At 35.3% G+C, this 20,237-nt stretch overlaps 1 protein-coding gene across 3 annotated transcripts in view; it reads right to left on the bottom strand.

Moving 5' to 3' along the window:
- The window catches only part of NTNG1 (netrin G1), a 154,044-nt gene that overhangs the window by 29,862 nt on the left and 103,945 nt on the right, over positions 1-20,237 (bottom strand). Inside the window, exons 4-7 of one of the 3 annotated variants that reach the window (XM_062581244.1) lie at positions 18,793-18,819; positions 8,873-8,938; positions 6,845-6,904; positions 1,329-1,496 (exon numbers count right to left, since the gene is read on the bottom strand). In XM_062581244.1, coding sequence (XP_062437228.1) covers positions 1,329-1,496; positions 6,845-6,904; positions 8,873-8,938; positions 18,793-18,819 — 321 coding nt within the window. The remainder of the gene's footprint in view (positions 1-1,328; positions 1,497-6,844; positions 6,905-8,872; positions 8,939-18,792; positions 18,820-20,237) is intronic. The other 2 variants (XM_062581245.1, XM_062581243.1) reach the window with 2 other exon arrangements.

Raw genomic sequence — 20,237 nt, 5'->3', positions numbered from 1 at the left:
TTTTTTTTCCAAGAACATTTGATTGGGTTAATCCCCTCAGCAGAGTCATACAAAATCATGACTTGCCTACTAAAGTTCATATTAGCTGATCCTAATTAATGTCAGAGGAGATCATGCATTTTTGAATGCATTGCCAAGCAAAGTTAAAAGAAGGACACATGAAATGCAGTGCGTGGATGGATCTGGGTGTTTATCATGAAATAAAATGTAAATCTGACAGGCTGCAGACTGAAACAAATAATAGCAATCCAAATAGTTTTTGGCTTGACTGTTAGCAATGGATTATAAAGAATACTAAAATATAAAACTTACTTGCCTGTAGTTTATTTCTATGTGAAGATCTTATACCCACTTTTTTTTCTTCTTGGAAAATGAAAAATAAACAATCACAGTAGAAATTCAGAATGGGTTCCACTGATGCTTTTGTCTGTAAGCAATATCATGTAGTTCAATACTCCAGCTCTGTTCTTGCTAAAACAGTGCCTTTTGTGGCTATTTGTTAACTTCTAGGCAGTGAATGAAGCTTCCTTTAATGACTGTTTTCAGTCTTCATCTAGACTGCCCTAACTTTCTTTCTCTGTATAATGTCTACAGTGATGTGAGCACGATGCATATTCTTCTAGTGTGACAAAGATCTTACATTTTTTCTAGTATGCTATTTTTATTATGTTCTGACATTTTCTTAATTCTGCATTTTAGATATTTATATCAAATGCTAGATTTAAAGCACTGTTTTCAGCTAGGAATCCTATTTCTAAACTGACATAACGTCAAACTGATTTGACAAGTTCTACTCCGAACTGCAAGGGCATAATTTCAGTCACTCCTCTGAGGAGAGGGTAGTTAACGCAGCATTTACAGCACTGTGCCTGGGAATAGGATTTGCTGCAAAATGTTTGTATACATGCAGCTGGTGACTTTTGTAGGTCTCTGGGTAAATATTCAAGGGCCTGTAAAAATAACTGCAAAAGTTAGTCTGGGGACAAGAATTTATGACTCAGTCCTTCAGTTTTATACATATGCAATTCCAGAGTGGCATCTCCCTGCAGATCGATGGCATGATCAGCTTCTCAGGGGCTTGCTGGGCATGTCCTCCCAGGACTTTTAGCTAGGGAGCTTCATTGCTTACATGAACTCAAAACACCTCCTTGGGGCTGCAGGGCCAATGAGACAACTAGATTGAAGTCTACACAGATGTTCTTATCCATTGAAAAAGCTCATTCTGGCTCAGCTGACTGAGTTGCCAGCAGATAAGCAGCGGTGGTCCCTAGCAGCTGCCAATCACTGAAAAGGCATAGAAGAAAAGCCGCAGTTATCCCGGGACTGACCTATGCACACATTTTCATCGTCCAGCTCTGCAGAGGCATTTCTGAAGTAGCCCAGCCTGCATAACTCACAGTGCTGACCTCTAGTGTTGTGCTTACAGCTCACGCAAATGACCGTATTGAGCAGCTCGATGTAACTGCACCGGTTGGAGTGGCCGAAGCATTCACAGTCTTTCAAGGAAGAACAGAAATGTATACAAAATGTATACAGCAGCAGAGTAATAGCACATTACATGCTTAGTAAAAATGAATCATGAATAGAAGTATGAATGAATGTGGCACAGACATGTTAATCAATGTAACATGGACAGCAGCAGATGTTTATCTGCAACGGAAGTGAGCTCTGTTTCAGGCAGGTTAGAGCGACCGACAACCACGGCATGGTATTGGAGGTTGGCTGCAGTTGGCAGATCTGATGGAACTGAAGCATTTGCAGTTGTAAACCTTTCAAGGGTATGGGAGGCTCAGTTTCTGCTCATACAAACGCACAGCTTTTTGTGTATTTGAGGCGGGTATAAATCAAGACACAGGCAAAAGTTCCTCATATTAAAAATACTAAATACAGTGGACAAAACTGTCAAACTTGAGCATATTTAAATCCACAACATTATACAAAATATAAAAAGCTTTGTTTTGACATAAGTGCTGCATATTCACAACTCCTGCTGAACTCGGGGGGTATTGGAAGTGGTCGGCACTTCTGGGAACCAAACTGTTTTAACAGCAAACAGCCTCAAGTTTGACAATTTTCGCCAGCACTTCAGTTAAGAAAGAAGAAAAGGAAGGAATAGAGGAGTTCTTTAAGTGCCATTTCTACTGTACTTCTGAGGCAAACATACCCCATTTTTATATAACGATGAAAAAGCAAGTAGGCCAGAAAAGATCTTGAAAAGTCTGAAATGTATACTGAATAGAAAGCGTGTTTATTGTAGCCATCTGAAATGCAGGCCGAATGACAGCAACTTTGTAAGAAATCTTTTGTTAGATATAAAATGCTAGTGCTTCTTATGGTTTTTTTAAATGACCAACAATGTGTGGCTTGATGCAAGTAGAAATTAGAAAAATTATATCATTATGCAAGGCACTGCTGTGCCTTGTATAGAAAGCTTGTGCAAGTCCAATAACTCATCTCTGAGATTATGAGCCCAGAATGAATGCAGGAAAGGTTATTAGGATGGTCAGAGCAGTGGAGAGCCTATTTAAAAAGTGAAGACAGGATAATTCGGTTTGTTTAGTCTACAAAACCAAAGGCAGTGAGGTGATACAACTATGGGATATAAATACATCAAGAACACAGCCTTTGGCCTTCCTAGGTGAGTATCTCAGCTAATGGATAATACTGGCACAAGAACAAATGGGTGTTAAGTGGCCATTGAGAAATTTCAACAGAAAATTAGGAGATGGTATCTAGCCGTTTAGGGCACTGAGGTTCTGGAACACACTTCCAGTTTGTCGCAAAAACATTGGTGCTTTAAAGATACAGTTTGATAAACCGGTGAAAGAGATTATGGTATCTTTCTTGCAGTAACAGTGGGTGCAGTGACTGGAGAGGGCTCCCAGAGATGGATCTTGAAGTTAACTTAGCCTCTTACTAGGTAAAGCTGTACAAGAGCAAGTAAAATCCTTCCATAAATGTGACAAAGGCCAGGTCCTCCACGCTGCCTTTCCTACGGGATGCTGCTGATTACTCTAGGGTGCCAAATGAACCCCCTGATTGTTGGCCTGGGGCTTCAGATATCATATTTGTGCCTGTTTACATTTTTATAAAGTAATAATAGTACATATTATGCACAACTAATACATATATATATTTTTTGCTGTTGTCTGACAGACAGCAGCAGATTGTAAATAGACTGTATCTTTTCTTGTACTGTACAGTTTTTGGTACAACATGCATTCCAATCTTGAAAGCTGCCCTTCTGCTGCCAGAAAATATTAATTCAATTTACATATACACACTCAGTTTACATAGATACTTGTCCTCTTCAATGTTATACAGCTAAACTAATGTTTCATGGTTCATGTTTCAATGTTTCATGGCCTTATAATTTTGATGTCTATATCTGCTGGAGTTCAGTACAACATACATATGATACAATGAGTCTTGATTGATCACATCTGTGGGCCATTTCTAAGCATCTTAATTCAATTTCTAAACTGAAAAATAATGCAATACTTGTAGCTACAAGATACAACTATAAAATAAAGAGCTAATTAACTGGTATGCATTTGCAGAAGCAAGTTATTTTAGTAAACTATTACTTCTGTCACTAACTTGGTTTTAGTTGGTTTTGACTCTTAACAATGTAACTAGAGTTTGTGAGATCTAGGTGTATCAGACACAATTCAGTGGGGAGGAAAAAAGTGTTAATGTATCTCTTGTCTTGTATCTGGTTAATAAGATTCAGCACCTCAGCCAGCTGCTTGGCAGCTCCCTCTCACTAACATACCCTTCTGCTTGAGTGCTGGTGTGGGACAGAGGCATCACATCTAAAAGTGGAAAGTAGTGCAGGCAAACAGGAGTCACAGTGAAAATTATTGCAATGATGTTTTAAGGTGTTTTTTTTATAAATAAGACAGAGTGGTTGGTGATAAGCAAGCTGATCCTTTTGAATCTCAGATTCAGAAGCGACTTTCTCTTAGGCTCTCTGCTCTGACAAAGGTCCTGTCCACAGCTACCATTACACAATTTGTCTTGGTGAGAAGTAAATACTGTACTGATACATTTGTCAGATTGTGGCTACCCACAATCATTCTGCAGGTAAATTTAGAGGAAATAATTTACCTTGCTTTTCTGAACAGTAACAGGCAGCAGAACAACAGAATAACATTGTATTTTTATGTTGTAAAAATATGTAGACTATGAAGAAGTGACAGTATATCAGACTATGCTACATCATCTTGTGTGTTTAAAATAGCACAAAGAAATTGAGACCATTCTGTGAATGAGTAACTGCATTACATGCACTCTGAAATTGTGATATGACCTTCAGTGCTACTACAACACATCATTAGCAGTTACAAAAGCATGAGAAACAAAGCCACACATAAAGTAATTCGCTACTATAACAGGGCTTACTCCAAGCTATGATTTGGAATAAGCATCTAATAGTGAAAAAGGCTTAACTTGATGTACATACATACACTTAAACATATGCAGAAGGACTATACTGGTTCAGATGTGGCTCATCAATAGATATTAAAGGTAAACAATGTGACCAATTCTTATATTCGGTTGCCTTCTTACGGATATTGCTCTTTTGTGCTGTGTGAAAGAAATGGCCTTTTTTCTTAAAGTTAACTTATGCTAAAATTTAAGAAAAATGCTGAACTCTTGATCTTCAGACTGGTAAATGCTACGTGGTACAGAAAAAGAAAACAGTTAACTCAGGAACACTCAAACAGATGATTGAAGATAGCAGTGGTGCAAAGGAAAAAAAGGAAAAAAAGGTCAAAATTTTGCTAATACAATAATCTGAACGTATTTTGCCTGTTGCTTTTTGCTTCATCAGTGAACAATTTTTACATTCCTCTAGCTTTATAAAAGTGATATATATAACAAAAGCTAAGAAAGGGTTGTCTTATGAACCAAATGGAAGTATTTTCTGTGGTGTTTACATGAAGTGTTAGCCTAAACCAGTCAAACCTAACATGTTGAATTGCATTCAGCATTGCAGCTGGAAATCTAGTACTTGTCAATACTGTATGGACTTTGGAGCTGATCAGGTGATTCTCCCTGACCAGCACAAAAAGACCAGAAAGTAGCCTGCTAATCAGAATTGTCAGAAGCACAACTTATGTTTTTCAGACATATGGTTCTGGCCAGCAGCCCAACCACTTTCAATCATTGGCAAATCAGTGAAAGAGATGAGGGGAAAAGTGGCAAGACTGCAAATGGTTTAAGGACAACAAAATGACAAGAGCTTACAGTGCTGGAAAATGATGCTTTCAGTTCTGTGTACCACATGTCAGAAAAGACATGGATAAACTGGAGACAGTTTTTAAGCTGAATAACAATGACTGGTAAATGCTTTGGAAAATAAAACCTCAGAGGAAAGGTAAAGATAGCCAAGCATGTTTAATGTGAAGACTAAAGGCAGAAGTGATAGCCAGGTTAGAACTGATAGCTATCTTTGGGTGATTCAGGAATTCGCAAAAGGTATGAGCCTTTAAAGGTGATTTCCAGTGCAATAATTCTATTGCAACAACCCTGATTCTGTTGTACAAAGCAAAATTAAACTATCCATTGAGGGATACTCAAAGAAAGGTTACTCATTTAATTCTTTTGTTTCTGTAAATTGAATACTCCCTTCTTCCATCAAAATGCTGTGCATTTACACTTTTGAGAAGGTATACTATTGTGCTATGGGGACTAGGGTCAGCTCAAGCTTCAGCCAGGACTGGTAAAATGGTCACATGAAATGATGCTAGATGCACATGTAAGGGAAACGTAATTTTTAAATTAAGACTTTCCACAGGTAACGGCATGAGACAGCTATCAGTGTCATTTTCTAATTAAAAGCACAAAGAGTATTTCAAGAAAAGTGTATTCAAAAATAAAGGGCTTTCTTTTTCATTTTCTGACAACTCTGTGTTCCTCTTCTATACACTAACAAAAGACAAATAAAGATTTTCATCATAACTTTAGAAATGACCTGCCTTGTAACAAACTGTATGGCTCATTATCATGATCTCATCAAATGGGTCAAACAAAGTTCAAATATTCATTAATATCCCTGTTCCTTAGTAACATATATTTCATGAATAATGAGATATTCACAACAGCTACAGAAAGACAAAACATTTTTTACATAATCTTTACATATAAATTGATGAGAAAAAACAAGGAGAAATTCTCAGTGCAAGAGAGTGTTCAAACTGTGAATGATAGATATGCAAATGAAACAGGTTGCCTGTAAGTCATCGGGAGAATATTGGCATCCTTCATTATGCCCATATAGTTCCGTTATTTTGATAAAACACTGAAGCATCAGTTCAAAATGTAATGCCTACATTTGGAATTTGCACACTATTAAAAGAAAATGAAGATGTAAGGCGCACTTACAATCCATTAAAAGACGTAACTATATATACCCTCCATGGCATTTATAGATAATTCTTGAGGAAATGGGCAATTGATGTTTTATGTGTTGTTTGCCCTCAACAAATTTGCTTAAGTTTCCTCTTTTACAATTTATGCATATTAGTGAGGAAAACAAGTCTCTAGCAAGTGTTTGCTTTCTAGACAACAACCTGAATGGTCATATTCTTTATTTAATTCCTTTAAAAACAAATGCCATGTTACTTTATATGCCAGCAGCAAATATCTAGGAAGCATATTTACTATCTTTTTTTGTATTGCTTATGTTTGTGTGACTTAATGTTTCTGTTGTTGTCAATGCACACACCTCACCAGTAAGCTGATAGGTACACTTCACAGCTATTCCAGATTCATACAGTGCAATGTTTTCACAACACATAACACTATGAAATCACTGTATGAATCCAAGAATTCCTACCTCTCTTGTGGTTTGCAACTTGAACAGAAGAAACAGTTGACATAGCTAATTTGGGAGCAACTGGATAAGTAATAAAATGAACAGTAAATTAGAAAAGGTATCAAATAGGAAAAAATCAAAAGCTTAAAATAAACTTCTTTATTTACTAACTTTTAAATTAGCTTTAACAGTGGTTCTTGTTTTGTACACTAAGGGAGATTATTAGAGGAAAGTAGGTTATACACTATCAACTGTTGAGGTGGTGGAGCTGAAATATCCAAGATAAAGAAAGGGAAAGTTATTCACAACTGCACACTTGGGCAGCTTTGGGTTAAAGGCTCCCAATCAATGACCAATGACTGGTCCAATGACCGATACGGTAACCGGGGCAGTACACAAAGGGTTTTATTAAATTTGCATGCATATTTGTTCTGGCCTAATGGCACAGAATAAGCAGCAATAAAATAATACTAGATAGAGGTATATTTCTAATAATTGTCTTCTTCATATACTGCACTTGCCTCAAGTATTTAATCTAAAATAAATGTTTAATGCTGTAATAACATGCTGAAAATGTGTAATCTAAATATAAATGCTTTTAAGCTTTTGTGTTTTGTGCCCCTAACAAAATGTCAAAACTAGATTAACTAAAGTTGTCTCTCTTTCTGGGGAAGAAACACTGCATAATCTTGTACTGTTTGAGATGCATTGTGCAATGAAGCTAAATCTTAGATAGGAAGCAGTGTAATTTTTTTAAAATATGAAATCTATTAGAAATGCTAAGTGCCATTTCATTGGAGATGTTTCGGTTTTAAATTCCTGTGAATAATGTAGGCCAGTCCTTATAGACAGTAGAGATCAGTCTGTATTTTTTTTGTTTAAAGAACACATACTAAAGCTGGGAAAATATAATATGGGCTAAATGAAATGCATTAGAATGCTCAGTATAATTTCATCTAGGATATTTAATTTTAAATGTACATGAGTAATGTAAACTAGTATACTTTCCTAATCCTTATGGAAAGCAGAAGAGTAGTAATCAATTTTTTGTGGGGGGTGCAGGGTGGGGGAACATATAGAAACTTGCAAGTATAACTTTAGGTTTTACATACGTGTGCATGTATGTCTCAGTTTGGTCATTGTAAACAATGGCCAAAACATGTGGTCCTTCCCAAGTAGCTCCCTAACAGATTGCTAACACATTTTATTCAGTTTAGTAGCTATTTCCTAGATCATCTTTTCATTCATTTCCTTCTCCATCTGTATTTGTTTTAGCGTAAAAACGACATCCTTTGAATAGTCACAGCAAGCCATAGGCCAGACTTCTGCAAGGATTTCTGGGAGGGAATGGTTGCTGCGGTAGTCAATAAGGAGATTAAAAGGATTTTTTTTTAAATGAACAATCATTTTGAAATGTGCAGTACAGATGAATACAATATCAAATAACATATCATTTCACTTTTACTTTATTAGTCATCTTAAGTCAATCTGCTCCTTTCAATGATAACCATCATGCCACAGTCTGTCAGTAATTTTTTGTGTGGCACTTGGATTCCAGGGAAGTATGAGTCTGTCCTGTAGAGAACTTGCTGGTATTGTGAATGGAATGCACTTGGGGAAATTCTGCTGAGTTCACTTAGAAAAACGAAGTGGAAGCAAGACATTAAGAAATGAGTTTGATGTAGGCAATGGAAATATTTCTCATTCAAAAATCTCGAAAGTTGTTCATAATGCAGACTGTTCTGTCTATACAATTCCAAAATTTTTTAGGGAATTCTATTCAACTTAAGGTATATCAGTCCTTTTAATTTTTGTGTCTGCTTTTCCAGACTTTTTGCAGAGAGGCTGTGCATAATCAGTGTGTTGGATGAATCCCTTTTCAGGTAATATTTGTTTTATCATAATTTTCAATAGGTATTTTCTGACAGAATAGTGTTACTTAGCACCAAAATAAAAATCAGTTGGATGTTATTATTTTTGTCATCATGTGGGACTCTCTGAAAGCAATTTCAGTAATTTGAGACCACTAGGAATTTTATAGCATCCTACCTTGATTTGGTTTAGAAACCTCAAGGGAAGAAATATTCGGCCAAATCCTATCAAACTTTGGAGGATCTGCATGCATCAGGAAAAATCAGGATTTGTTATTTACATCTGTGATATTGTTCTAAACAGGCAAGCATATGGACAAAGACACAGATTACAAACATCCGTTACTGGACTAGTCCATGTCGCACTTGAACAGTACATAACTTCACACTGAACAAGAAAACAAGCAATTGATGATTCCCAAAACACTGAATGGACATAAAATACTGAGTATAACAATTTATCTTCCACGGTTTAAAACATCAATTTTGTTGAGAAGACGGTATTCTAGACCAGTATATATAGTTCTAACACTGGTAACAAATTACCAACGTTTTATTCACGTTTTTATGTTAATCTGCTCTGTAGAGATAAAGTGACAATATCCAGACAAATACAAATTTCTTACCAAAGATGCACATCTTACCGTAACATGCTCTTTTGGGGAATTTTGACTGAATTATTATTCTGTTACCAGAAAAAAATATATTTACCAGTGGAGTGAACTTTTAATTTTGCTCTCAAACTGTGTTGTATCTTTTTTCTACCACCTTTATTGATGCATTACACAGCTTGAGTTTTTTAAAGAAACAATGTCTACATTTTCTTAAAGCTCTTAATGTGTCACCTATACATAGAAGCATTTTTTCTTTTCTGCAGAAGAAGTCGTGTCTCTTTACAGATTCTTTTCCTTTGGCAATGTATCCTGGGGGCAATGCAGTGGGGAGTGACTTCCCTTAGCAGAAATGGTGATGGATGTTAGAGAAGGGGGTGAGGGGAAGGAAAGAAAACTTTTCTTTGGGTTCTGCTCTGGGAAATAAGTAATATTATACTCTACTTTTTTCTGTCATGATCTTCTCCCTGTTCGTTGGCACCGCCTATCTGTCTTGCCTTTAACATCAGATTTAACATCAGACCGCATTTTTATCATCATCTTCTGTGAGTATTGTAGCAATTGCTTCCTCTACTCTGAGCTGAAGAGAATGTTCTTTAATTGTTATATCAGCCTATATAGCAATGATATTTGTGTGGAGAGAAATGCTTAATTTCTACATATAAGGAACTTGGTTGGGTAGCTAAGTAAACTGCAGTTGTCTGCAGATGCAACTTAGCTGGCATCAAGAATCTGGGATGGCAGATCTTTTTGCAGAAGGACCATTTCACAGTCTTAGCAGAAGACCTTCAGGGATGTTTCGAAAAAAATACTGAGGTTTTAAACATCTGATGCGGAAGAAAGGAAGTCATGATCCTTTCTCTAGCATCTTCTGATCCATTTGTGAAGGATGAACAGAAGTTGGCTGGGCAGGCTTGGATGTCCCAAAAGTCCTCCCACACAGAGAAGAATAATTCAAGGAAAGAATGATGATCTGGACTGTGTCACTTATTGCTAGGTAGTCTTCTGCAATTGAATAAGTTGAGTCGTGATCTAACTACATCATAGTCCTTGTATTTTTGTGCTTTTTCCTTATCAGCCAAGAAATAGGAGGTCAAAAAAAAAAAAAAAAAAAAAAAAAAAAAAAAAAAAGAAAAAAGAAGGGGAGGTATGTTTGGTAGACTCTCAAACAGTGTATGTCTTGATTAGAAATAACCTGCTTCTACTGATCAGATCCACCAATTCACACACATAGGAAGTGCAAACATAGTCAAAGTGTGTAACAAAAGGTATCTAAAAGGTATCTAAGAGCCTTACTGAGGTAGACCTAGCACACTGTGTGAGACTAATTCCATACACCTCAGAGATCCCCTTACTTTTACTCCTCAAACACTGACTGACTACTTACGGCAAAGGAGCTTCAAATGCACAAAGGAGTAGTTGTACAAGGGCAACTACTTACTTGCACAATTAATTCACTGGTAAAGTTTTGGGATCCCTTAGGCTTGACCTAAGTTTTTAAAGGGACCAGATACTGGAGAATACATATACAAATCATGAATGAAAAAGGAAAAGCAATCGTTTCTGATTACATTGCTCTGCTGTCCCTTGAGCCTTCTTCTCTTTAGCCTCAGTGCAATATCACAGTTGTTATGGAAAACCTACTGCGTTTCAGATAAGAACTTCCAATGTCATACTTCTCTTGAATACTGCATGGCATACTTACTCCCCCAAATTCACATGCATATTTGGCATCTTTAATTGAAACGGCCTAGCTATTACCAGGAGTAAAAGTAAGTGTCAAAGCTTTGTAATGCTTTAGGACCAAGCCTCTGGAACACCTATCGTTTAATAAACTGTAGGCACTATACCATAACCTATAATCAGATAAACTGTAAGAGATAGACTATAGATAGATAGATTATAACAGACAGGCTATAATCAGATAAAATTTTATGTTGATAATAACTTCCTCAAGTAAACTCTGGTCTTGTCCAAATAAAGTTACTACTCGTGTGACAGAAAATGTGCTACTTGTTTCTTAGAAATTCTATAAATGCTATAGATCTGTGCTCATTTTAACAAACTTACTTAAAATGAGGATTATGACTTGCTCTAAAAAAAACCCCTAAAACTTCCCTGAGCTTTTAAATTAGATTAAATTGAACTGAGTTTGTTTATGGGCATCCAAGACAATGAAGAGCATATTTATTGTGCCTGATGATCAACTAAGTGTTATTGGGTTTAGATAAATACAACTATCTTAGAAGGGACTTCTGGAGGTCAGTTGGTCCACCCCCTGCTCATAGCAGGGTCAGGTTGTGCAGGGTCATATCCAGCTGAGACCAACTGACATCTTCAGTATCTCTGGGCTGCTTGATGATACTCAGGAGATCTTTTTTAAAATATATATATTTCTTGCACTTTTTCTTGAAATTTTTTGAGTCACTTAATCATTGGATTTTTTTTCCTTATATCCTTACTCATGGAATGCATCATCTCCAAGATTATAGGTTTCCCAACAAAAGCCTTCCTTTTGATCTTTGAAATTTTCTGTTTCTTTTTCTTTGCGGAAATGACTTTTAATGCCTTTTCTAAAAAGACATGTGAGACTTCCAAGTCAAAGAATGTTGACTGTCACTCCCACAAGTATATTGGAGCAGATGAGTCATCCTTTTAGCAGATATCAGTAAGACTCATTTAGCAGCTACTTATTCTTTTATAGCAACTTGTGAAAATATTTCTAGTCCTCAGTGATTACCACAAAAGGTTTTATCTTTAGAGAAACTAACTAGACAAACTAAGCTTTTCTGGAATAGCTCTATGTGTGGGCTCTCTGTTCTGTAATAAAAATAATTATATTCCAGAATAATTAATTAATTGTGGACTAGATGTTCTAAAATATACACTGGTTCAATCTACAGAGGATACTACTCTACTGTAATATATTCTATGATAGTTATTCTGGGTAGATAAGGTTACAGAATTGTGAAAGTGCGTCAAAAAGTACATTTTTAGTGCATTTAAAAAAATAAAGATGTTGAAGTCTTTTAAGAGTACTGGTATGTTAGACATGACTCAGCAGAAAATCAGATAATGCATTTCAAATTTGTGTTGGAAGTTTCTTCATTCATAGTAAATATTGTTCCAAATCCAATTATTGGTAGAAAATATCTTTTGGAAAAAATCTTATGGTCATGAAGTAAGGAGAAACTGATTGCATGATAGTTATTAGATGTATAATAATTTTTTCCCCAATGCTTTTTTGGATATATAATATCAGAATTACCTATGCTATTAGGTGAAAATATATGTCTACTGGAACTGCAGTCTGCATGATGTGCTAAATGGTGGTTTCAAACTGGGGAGATAACTGAAATGAACTGGTATTTTTAGCCCAATTCCAACTAGACAGTAGCAGGTGAAAAAAACTGTCATGATGTTGGCAGAAATTAATCAGCACTTTGTTGGTTTCTCACTCCAGCCAAGCACTGAGCTGGCAGGAAGACTAAAACGTATTTCCAGTGAGAGGCACTACCCTTCCAAGGGGAAGAGCACTGTGGATGGAGTAGAGGAAGACTATGGTACTGCTTGCAGTGTGTGCACTCTCAGGCAGAGTAGAATATTTTCATCTCCTAAACTGTTTAAGCTGACACTTTCCACAGACAATGCAATTGCTGAAAAATGCTAGAAATAAATGAGTAAGACTTGAGTAATGCTCACTCTAATAATAGATGGGGAGCACTTGTGGTGACTACTATCGTTATTTATTTACATTACAATAACAACAAGGACTCCTAGTCAGGGACTCTGTTCAAGACATTCTTAACTTTTCTACAACTTTTATTTAAAACACAGAAAAATATTTAAAGAACTGTGAGTGTAATTTTCATCTTTTTGGTAGAAGTCCAAGTTTCTACTTGTAGAAGACTGGCCTTCCCATTGCCTATTTAGACCATGAGTAATTGAGAGTTAATCTTGTCTTTTAAAAATGTAAAAATCTGCTCTGCTGAGCATCATGGAGTCACACATGTGACAGGGTTTTTAAGAGATACTATTAGACAAACAATTAAGAATGATTAAATATAATTCTCAAATCAGTGGCAGATTTAATAACTGCTGAAATACATGGATGTATTTACATCAAATGATATTTCAGCACTTTCTGCAAAGATCAGACTGGTGTTGTTACAGCATTTCTATCTCATTAGATCTGTTTCAAATTATGATAATCTACCTCAGGTAAATTTTCTTTTTAGCACTTCCATAACACTACAAAATCTAGCTCATCAAAAGAAGGGAAGAAATGCTGAAAGAGTTAAAAACAAAAAAGAAAATCTCTCTCCATTTATTTTGTAGAATTAAAAAAACAGAATGGGGACAATATTAGTCATTTTTTTTCTTTGGAGCAATTTAGGAAGTTTCGTACCTGTTCCTTTGAAGAAAGGAGAATTCTGCATAAATATGAAGATGTGGTTGTTTTAGGGCAGCTCCTCAGCCATAACAGCTTTTACAACTGTTGGAAGAATTTGAACGGAATTAGTCCTTTGGTTTTCCAGTTGTTTTCTTAGAGTAGAAGAAAGCAATCTTTTTAGATGTGTTAAAAAGAAATCCAGTGATCCAGCTCTGGAAATTTTTTAGGTATCAGAAAAAATACACTGATTTTAGTAAGTGTGTTGACTAATTCTTCTCAAGTGACCAAAGTTTGAAGGAATATTCTTTAATTAAAAGTATTTCCAGCAAAGTAATTACAAAAATGTACAGTGAATTCAGTCTTTTGGGGAAGGAAATATTTTAAGTACTTTCTGCTGGAAATGCAAATTATTCTCCTGACAGTTTTGTCTTTTATTGGTTCAACTTTTTCCTACAAAGACATTGAAATTTGGTATTTAGTGGATGGACTAGGGTTATCAAACTGTAATGCACAGCTGATGAAGAAAACTGAGACCTGATTCTGAAATCAGAATGCTGATTTGGAGACATCATTCTGCCTTATACTTTAATCAGTAAACTGATTACATGTCTAAAGAATAGAGAACAAAAAAATAAAAAGAGAGAGAAGGGAGAAAATATAAAGAAGTGCCTAGAAAACATTTTCTTTCAGTAATTTATATGCAAGCTTTGAAGATACCAGATTTTTAAATACTTGAAGGATCAGATCTGCTCTCTATATACTTTTCTGAGCAACTGTAGCTAAACTTGGATATTGCAAATGCAATGTGTTTTGCACCGCTACCATGGTGCATACTGGAATGCTATCTTATTTTCTATAGTGGTCCATCACTTCATTGTTCATTAACAACTAAAAAAAAAGATAGCTGGGATAACTGAGTAATTTCCCATATATTACAGTAAAATTTAGAAAGCATTGAAAAGACAATGTGACAGATACTTTTCAAACTAGCTGGATATGATGAAGATAAGTCTTGCAGTGAAAAATGAGAAACACTTCTAACCTGCCACTGGCCATGTCTACTAAACTGGTGAGAATGGCTCTTCCTATCTAGTAAAATTTGTGGATCTGGCAAAACGGAACTGAACAAAACCAAAGGCTCTTGCAAACCCTAGTGCAACAACCTATGAGTGTTTTCTTCAGGAATGTTTGTAGTTTGTGACCTTTCACTACAGATCACTCCACAAAGAGCAGATTTCTGGTTAGTGCTGGGGATCACCTAAGTCGCACTGCTTACTGAACTTCCAAAGATTATTCAGAGATGAAATACTAGTTATATAGAAGAAAAACAGCTTTGTTAAGAATCCTGCCAGGTAAATAAACAACTCACTTTTTTTTCTTTTTTTCTTTTTTTTTAATTTGGCATATTAAATTTCCTTTCAGATCTAGAATTCAAATGGCTGCATTATACCACATAGCCTATCAGTATTTTCTTTCAGACAGTGATTTTTTAATAACATAGAAGATGTAATTGTTAAACTAAAATTAAAGTGAAAAAAATTTGAGGGTTTGGAAGTACTAAAGTAAAGAAAGGAAAACAAATAGTGTTACTTTCTTGATATTATAATTAGTTACTCAGATAAGGTGATTTTCTTAGATAAGGTGACTGATTAACAGTATTATTTATCCACAAGTCAGGTTTGGACAAAACTGACTTAAAATCAGCATATATTGCTCCTATGTCCAAAAAATATATATATGCACAGTCTGAAGACATTATTTAAGTGTTTTGAAGGAGAAAAACAACTTAATGGTCTCTTAATAATATAGCGCTCTCTGTAAAACTTGATCTCAAATAATAACAGGGAAGGAACAATACACAGCCTAGTTACTAATGTTTATCTCATGCTACATATGTGGGCATTACATAAATACTCTTGTCCACAGTTTGCCACTGTAATGGTTTTGAACCTGCAACTGTATATTTAATGAGATAACATCTCAAGTGCTGCGAGAGTGCAAAGTCAGGTCCAAAATACTTTCAGTGATACAGAATAAATCATGGAAACTTTATTATTTTTCTCAAAACCTTTGGAGATACATATTTACACATTAAAAATTCTGTAACAAACATATAAAACAAATAAAATTTCACTCATCCTGATACTATTGCTATTCCTGAAAAATACGTACCAGATTTTTCAAGGTTAAGAAACCAATCAAAAAAAAAAATATAAAAAAAAAAAAAAAAAAAAAACCCACTAAATCTTTTTTACGTGTGTCTTGCATTCATTATCTTTTCAAAAAAAGCTACTTTAATTTGAAAAAGACTATAAAGAAGAACAAAAACATCCAGAACAAAGCAGAAAATACCATTTGATTATCTTGATTGCATCTTGCACTTGGTTGAATGGTCTGTTTCTAAACTCTGACTCATCTGCCACCAGCAGGCTTTAAGGTGATAATCTCCCACACAGAGCTATTTGCACATCATGTCAATCCTATCCCATGTCTAATTATACCCTTTATAGCTAACTGTTTAGCACAATTAGTGGAATTATGCTTTACAGGAATAAAGACAGAAGCTATAGGTTAGAAGATTAAAGCTTTTTGAAGGCATACATGAACAAACTAGTAACTGCGGTATTTGGTCACAATAATGAACATTTTGATGCATTGGCCTACATAAAATTGTACAATGATTATTTATAGCAAGTAAAATAATGTATTTTGCAGAATATTTGCATACTATGTGTAGACATTGCTGATCATAAAAGCTTTAAAATTATGAAATGGTTTTGGGACTCATTAATTGCTAACACTCTCACCAGTGTTTTTCCAGACATGGCTGAAAAATGCTGAAAGGACCAGCATTGGAATCAAGAATGCTGGAAATGATCAGAGAACCTATTATTCATCTGATAGACAACAGCAGGTACAAATGACCTTAATGGGAAAGCTCTGTTTTAATTCTTTTTCTAGATGATCAGAAAGGATGTTTACATAATGACCACTCTTTCTTTGTGTTCAGTTTTTGTGATGTGCTGCTTTAATATAAGATCCTTTGAGGTAAAAAAGAAAAAGAATACAGAATGATACATATATGTGCACAAAGGTAAATACATTTTATTTTTCTTTGGACATGCTTGATTTTTGTTTTAACAGTGTTAAATGAACATCTGTTTGAAGTGGCATCTTCTGTGTATGTTGGCAGTTTACTGTTCACTCCCCTTTCCCCCATATATGCTAGAGAAAGCTTGTAGCACACAAAAGCCAATAACCTCAAGTTAGTGTTTGCTGCCGGGCGAAATAAAAGGCAAACTGCATCTCCTGTGAATAACTTCCTGTCCCCAGATGAGGAAAAAATCTACTAATATGAACACAAACACTGTATTAGCATAGACAAAAGAAGAAATCATGAAGAATCCATTAAAGCAGCCACAACTAATTCACGTTGTTTGTTTTTATGTATTCATTGTAATTCTGCTAAATTCTCTGAGAGACCGGAATAAATCTATGGGTTCTATCCTTGTTTAATGATCATTCTGCTATTTCTATTCTATACAAAAGATGTTCAGAACATTGTGCAAGTGCAGCTGTTTTTCCCCGAGCTATTTTTAAGAAAAAAAACAACTGAAAAAGCCAAAGATATGTAGTCAATATTTACTTCTGCTCATAAAGAGAGGATCATGCTTCATCCTTTCCATGTAGAAATTTGTTGAATTCTACCACATATCATTCCAATACCCTTACAGCAGATTTAAAATAATGTATATACTTGAGGTAACTCCTGTACTTCTTATGAATGTTAAACAGAATTGTCCCCATTTTTAATAGCTAAACAGTGCTAATCACTCCGGTGTAAAATTCAAAGAGGTCAACAACGCATCCTTTCAGGTCACCATTGTTTAAAAGATAATTGAGTTTCCCTATTAAGTTTTCAAAGGCCAACATCTGCTGATGCTCACAAATGGTGGATGTGGTTGTATGGAGTGCAAAGTGAAAACACAACCATATAATCCATGCAACACAGTACTAAGAAACTACACCACAACCAAACTCCAAAGAGCTATTTTCCCATTTATCCCATTTCTGTTACTAATGGCAGGAGTACTCCTGACAACAATGGCACAAACTGTGTATCTTACTCTCTTTTATTTAGTTCATCTTTTGATTATAAAATAGGTGTGTAAAAGAAGGTTTTGAAAGTAGCAGATTGCTACACATTTGCAGTTGCGCAAATGTCAAAGCAGATACTAAAGCAGAATGATTACATTATTAAAATTGAAGGCTTTCATTTGCAAATTATTGTAATTGATGCTGTTCCACTATTTAAAGCTGCAAAACAGACACCATGGCATTCAGCTAGTAACACTACTCTCATTTACAAGGAGGCTAGTTTTGATGGCATTTAACTTGCAGTCTAGAGTTTGCAAATCAGTGCCTATTCATAACTTTAAGTAACCTGAGCTGATTTATAAATTGAGAGACCTGACCATGCATCACAAGAAGCAATGCAGTTTTATCCAAATTATGAGAAGCTTTTCAGCTGGATACTAGGTATGGCAAATTGTATTTTACCACTGTGATATTTTATCATTGTGATGGTCCTGCTTTGCACATAATTTCCAACAGATTCCAATAAATATGCTACATATTCTAAGCTGAAAAATGAAAAATATTTTTATAAATTCTTCCATTTGCTCTTTAAATTTACACATCCACACATCCACAAATGTTTACACACACACACACAAACTAAAGATTCTATACTTATTGATTATTAGCAAGCAGTTTTTTTTTTGGAAAATATACTCGACAAATATTTTCTGTAGAACTGTGTCTTTTTCTCTGTATAACACTTAGTTTTATAATATGCAGCTTTCATTTGCTGATCAAAACAGATCAGGAAATTTGTGCTGCAAGGGAGATGTACTGTCATGAGTGACCTTCCCTCTGATCACATAATATGGTTACATTTTAATGTAACAGAGGAAAGCCATTCACTGTAAAGCATATTTCAGAGAAACACTGTCTACTACAGAAATGGATGTTGGGAAAATAGATCCAAGAAGTTGAATGACAATGCAAAACAATACTGTTTTTATTACTTACTACCAATACTGGAAATACTGGGTATACCTGTAGAGAAAGAAAGCAAAAGATATATTATTACCTGTTTGCTGTAGTTGCCTGAGGTATTAAATCAAAGAAATTGGAAACAACTTTCTCCTGATTTTCAGAATGTTATATCAATAAATAGTTAAAACCAAGCAATTACCAATACATATCCAGACCTTTCTAAATGTAGAGCCTTTAGATTCCTCAATATGAGACTGCAGGGACCACTAAAAGGTATTGACAGATGGGTATTTCTGGAACCCATACCAGCTCTCTGAACTTCATGAATTTGTTCAGAGCAGTTTTGTATTTGAACTAACCAGCCATTAGGTTTAATGCTCTGGATAAAAATATCAGTCATGCATGTATTATGCAGATCTAGGAAAATAATTTAACCAAGGGATAGATGTACTGCTAACGGCTTTGGCTAGCTGCTTAAAACAGTTGATACCTTCTGTTGCATTAACTGTATGCAGCTATTATTTTCTCCCTTTTACCTGATGGTTATTTAAATTAAGGTATAGAAAAGAAATGTGATTGAGCAAAATGATCTAATCCATTAGGCCACTCACATTGATTAAACCTCTTACTGATTTTTTTGCTTTCACCTCCATCCCTATGTTGAATTAATGTAAGGAAAGCATTCCAGAGGCAGGTGAGATTTCCAGAAGGGGTGGGTCTGCTGAGGATTAAAGCTCCTCTGTCAAATTAGTGACACAGGATCCCATGTTGTATGATGCAGTCCTACTTTTAGCTTGTGGTTTTGACTACCCCTGAAGCATGTGTGGCAGAGAAATATGGATGTGAAATCTTTTCTGAAATTTCATTTTCTTTAGATAAAATGGCAGCATGAATGGTACTATTGCTAGTCTCCTCGGTTAGAGTGACAAATTGCAGATCAGTACTTAAAACCTGGATATTTGCATCCTCTCAGTTAAATACTGTTTGCCTTTTGTAAGTTTTATTGACTCTTGATGGCTTGCAGTTTACTGCAGAAATCTGTCTATTTCTCCATTAAACATCTGCTATACTTCTTTCAAAGTCTGAAGTTCTGTCTTACACAGAGATGATATGGACCTCATTCTGCAATTAAGCAAGCTAAGGATAAATGATACGCACTGTAAGCAAGGTTGTAGAATCAAGCTGGGAACATTCCTAAACTGTGTCATGGCTAAGACCATGCTAAAATAATTGCATTTGCAGAATGGGGACCATAAAGAGATCTTTTGTGTTTCACCACATCCATCCTGGGGCTCATGTAAAAACAGCTAGCTGGTTTTATATCCCATATGGAACTTGTGGTCTGCCAGAGTGCCGAGTATTGAAGACAGCACCTGCTATTAACTGAGCTCCACACTCAAATGTATTTGTAAAATTAATTTTTTTTATTTCTATTGAGATTAACAAGTATTTTCCAAAATTTTAGAATCATGCAATAA

The sequence above is a fragment of the Rhea pennata genome, chromosome 8, assembly GCF_028389875.1.
Source record: "Rhea pennata isolate bPtePen1 chromosome 8, bPtePen1.pri, whole genome shotgun sequence".
Classification (NCBI taxonomy): domain Eukaryota; kingdom Metazoa; phylum Chordata; class Aves; order Rheiformes; family Rheidae; genus Rhea; species Rhea pennata.
Note: the sequence above shows the minus strand (reverse complement) of the source record. Positions and strands in the feature narration are given on the sequence as shown.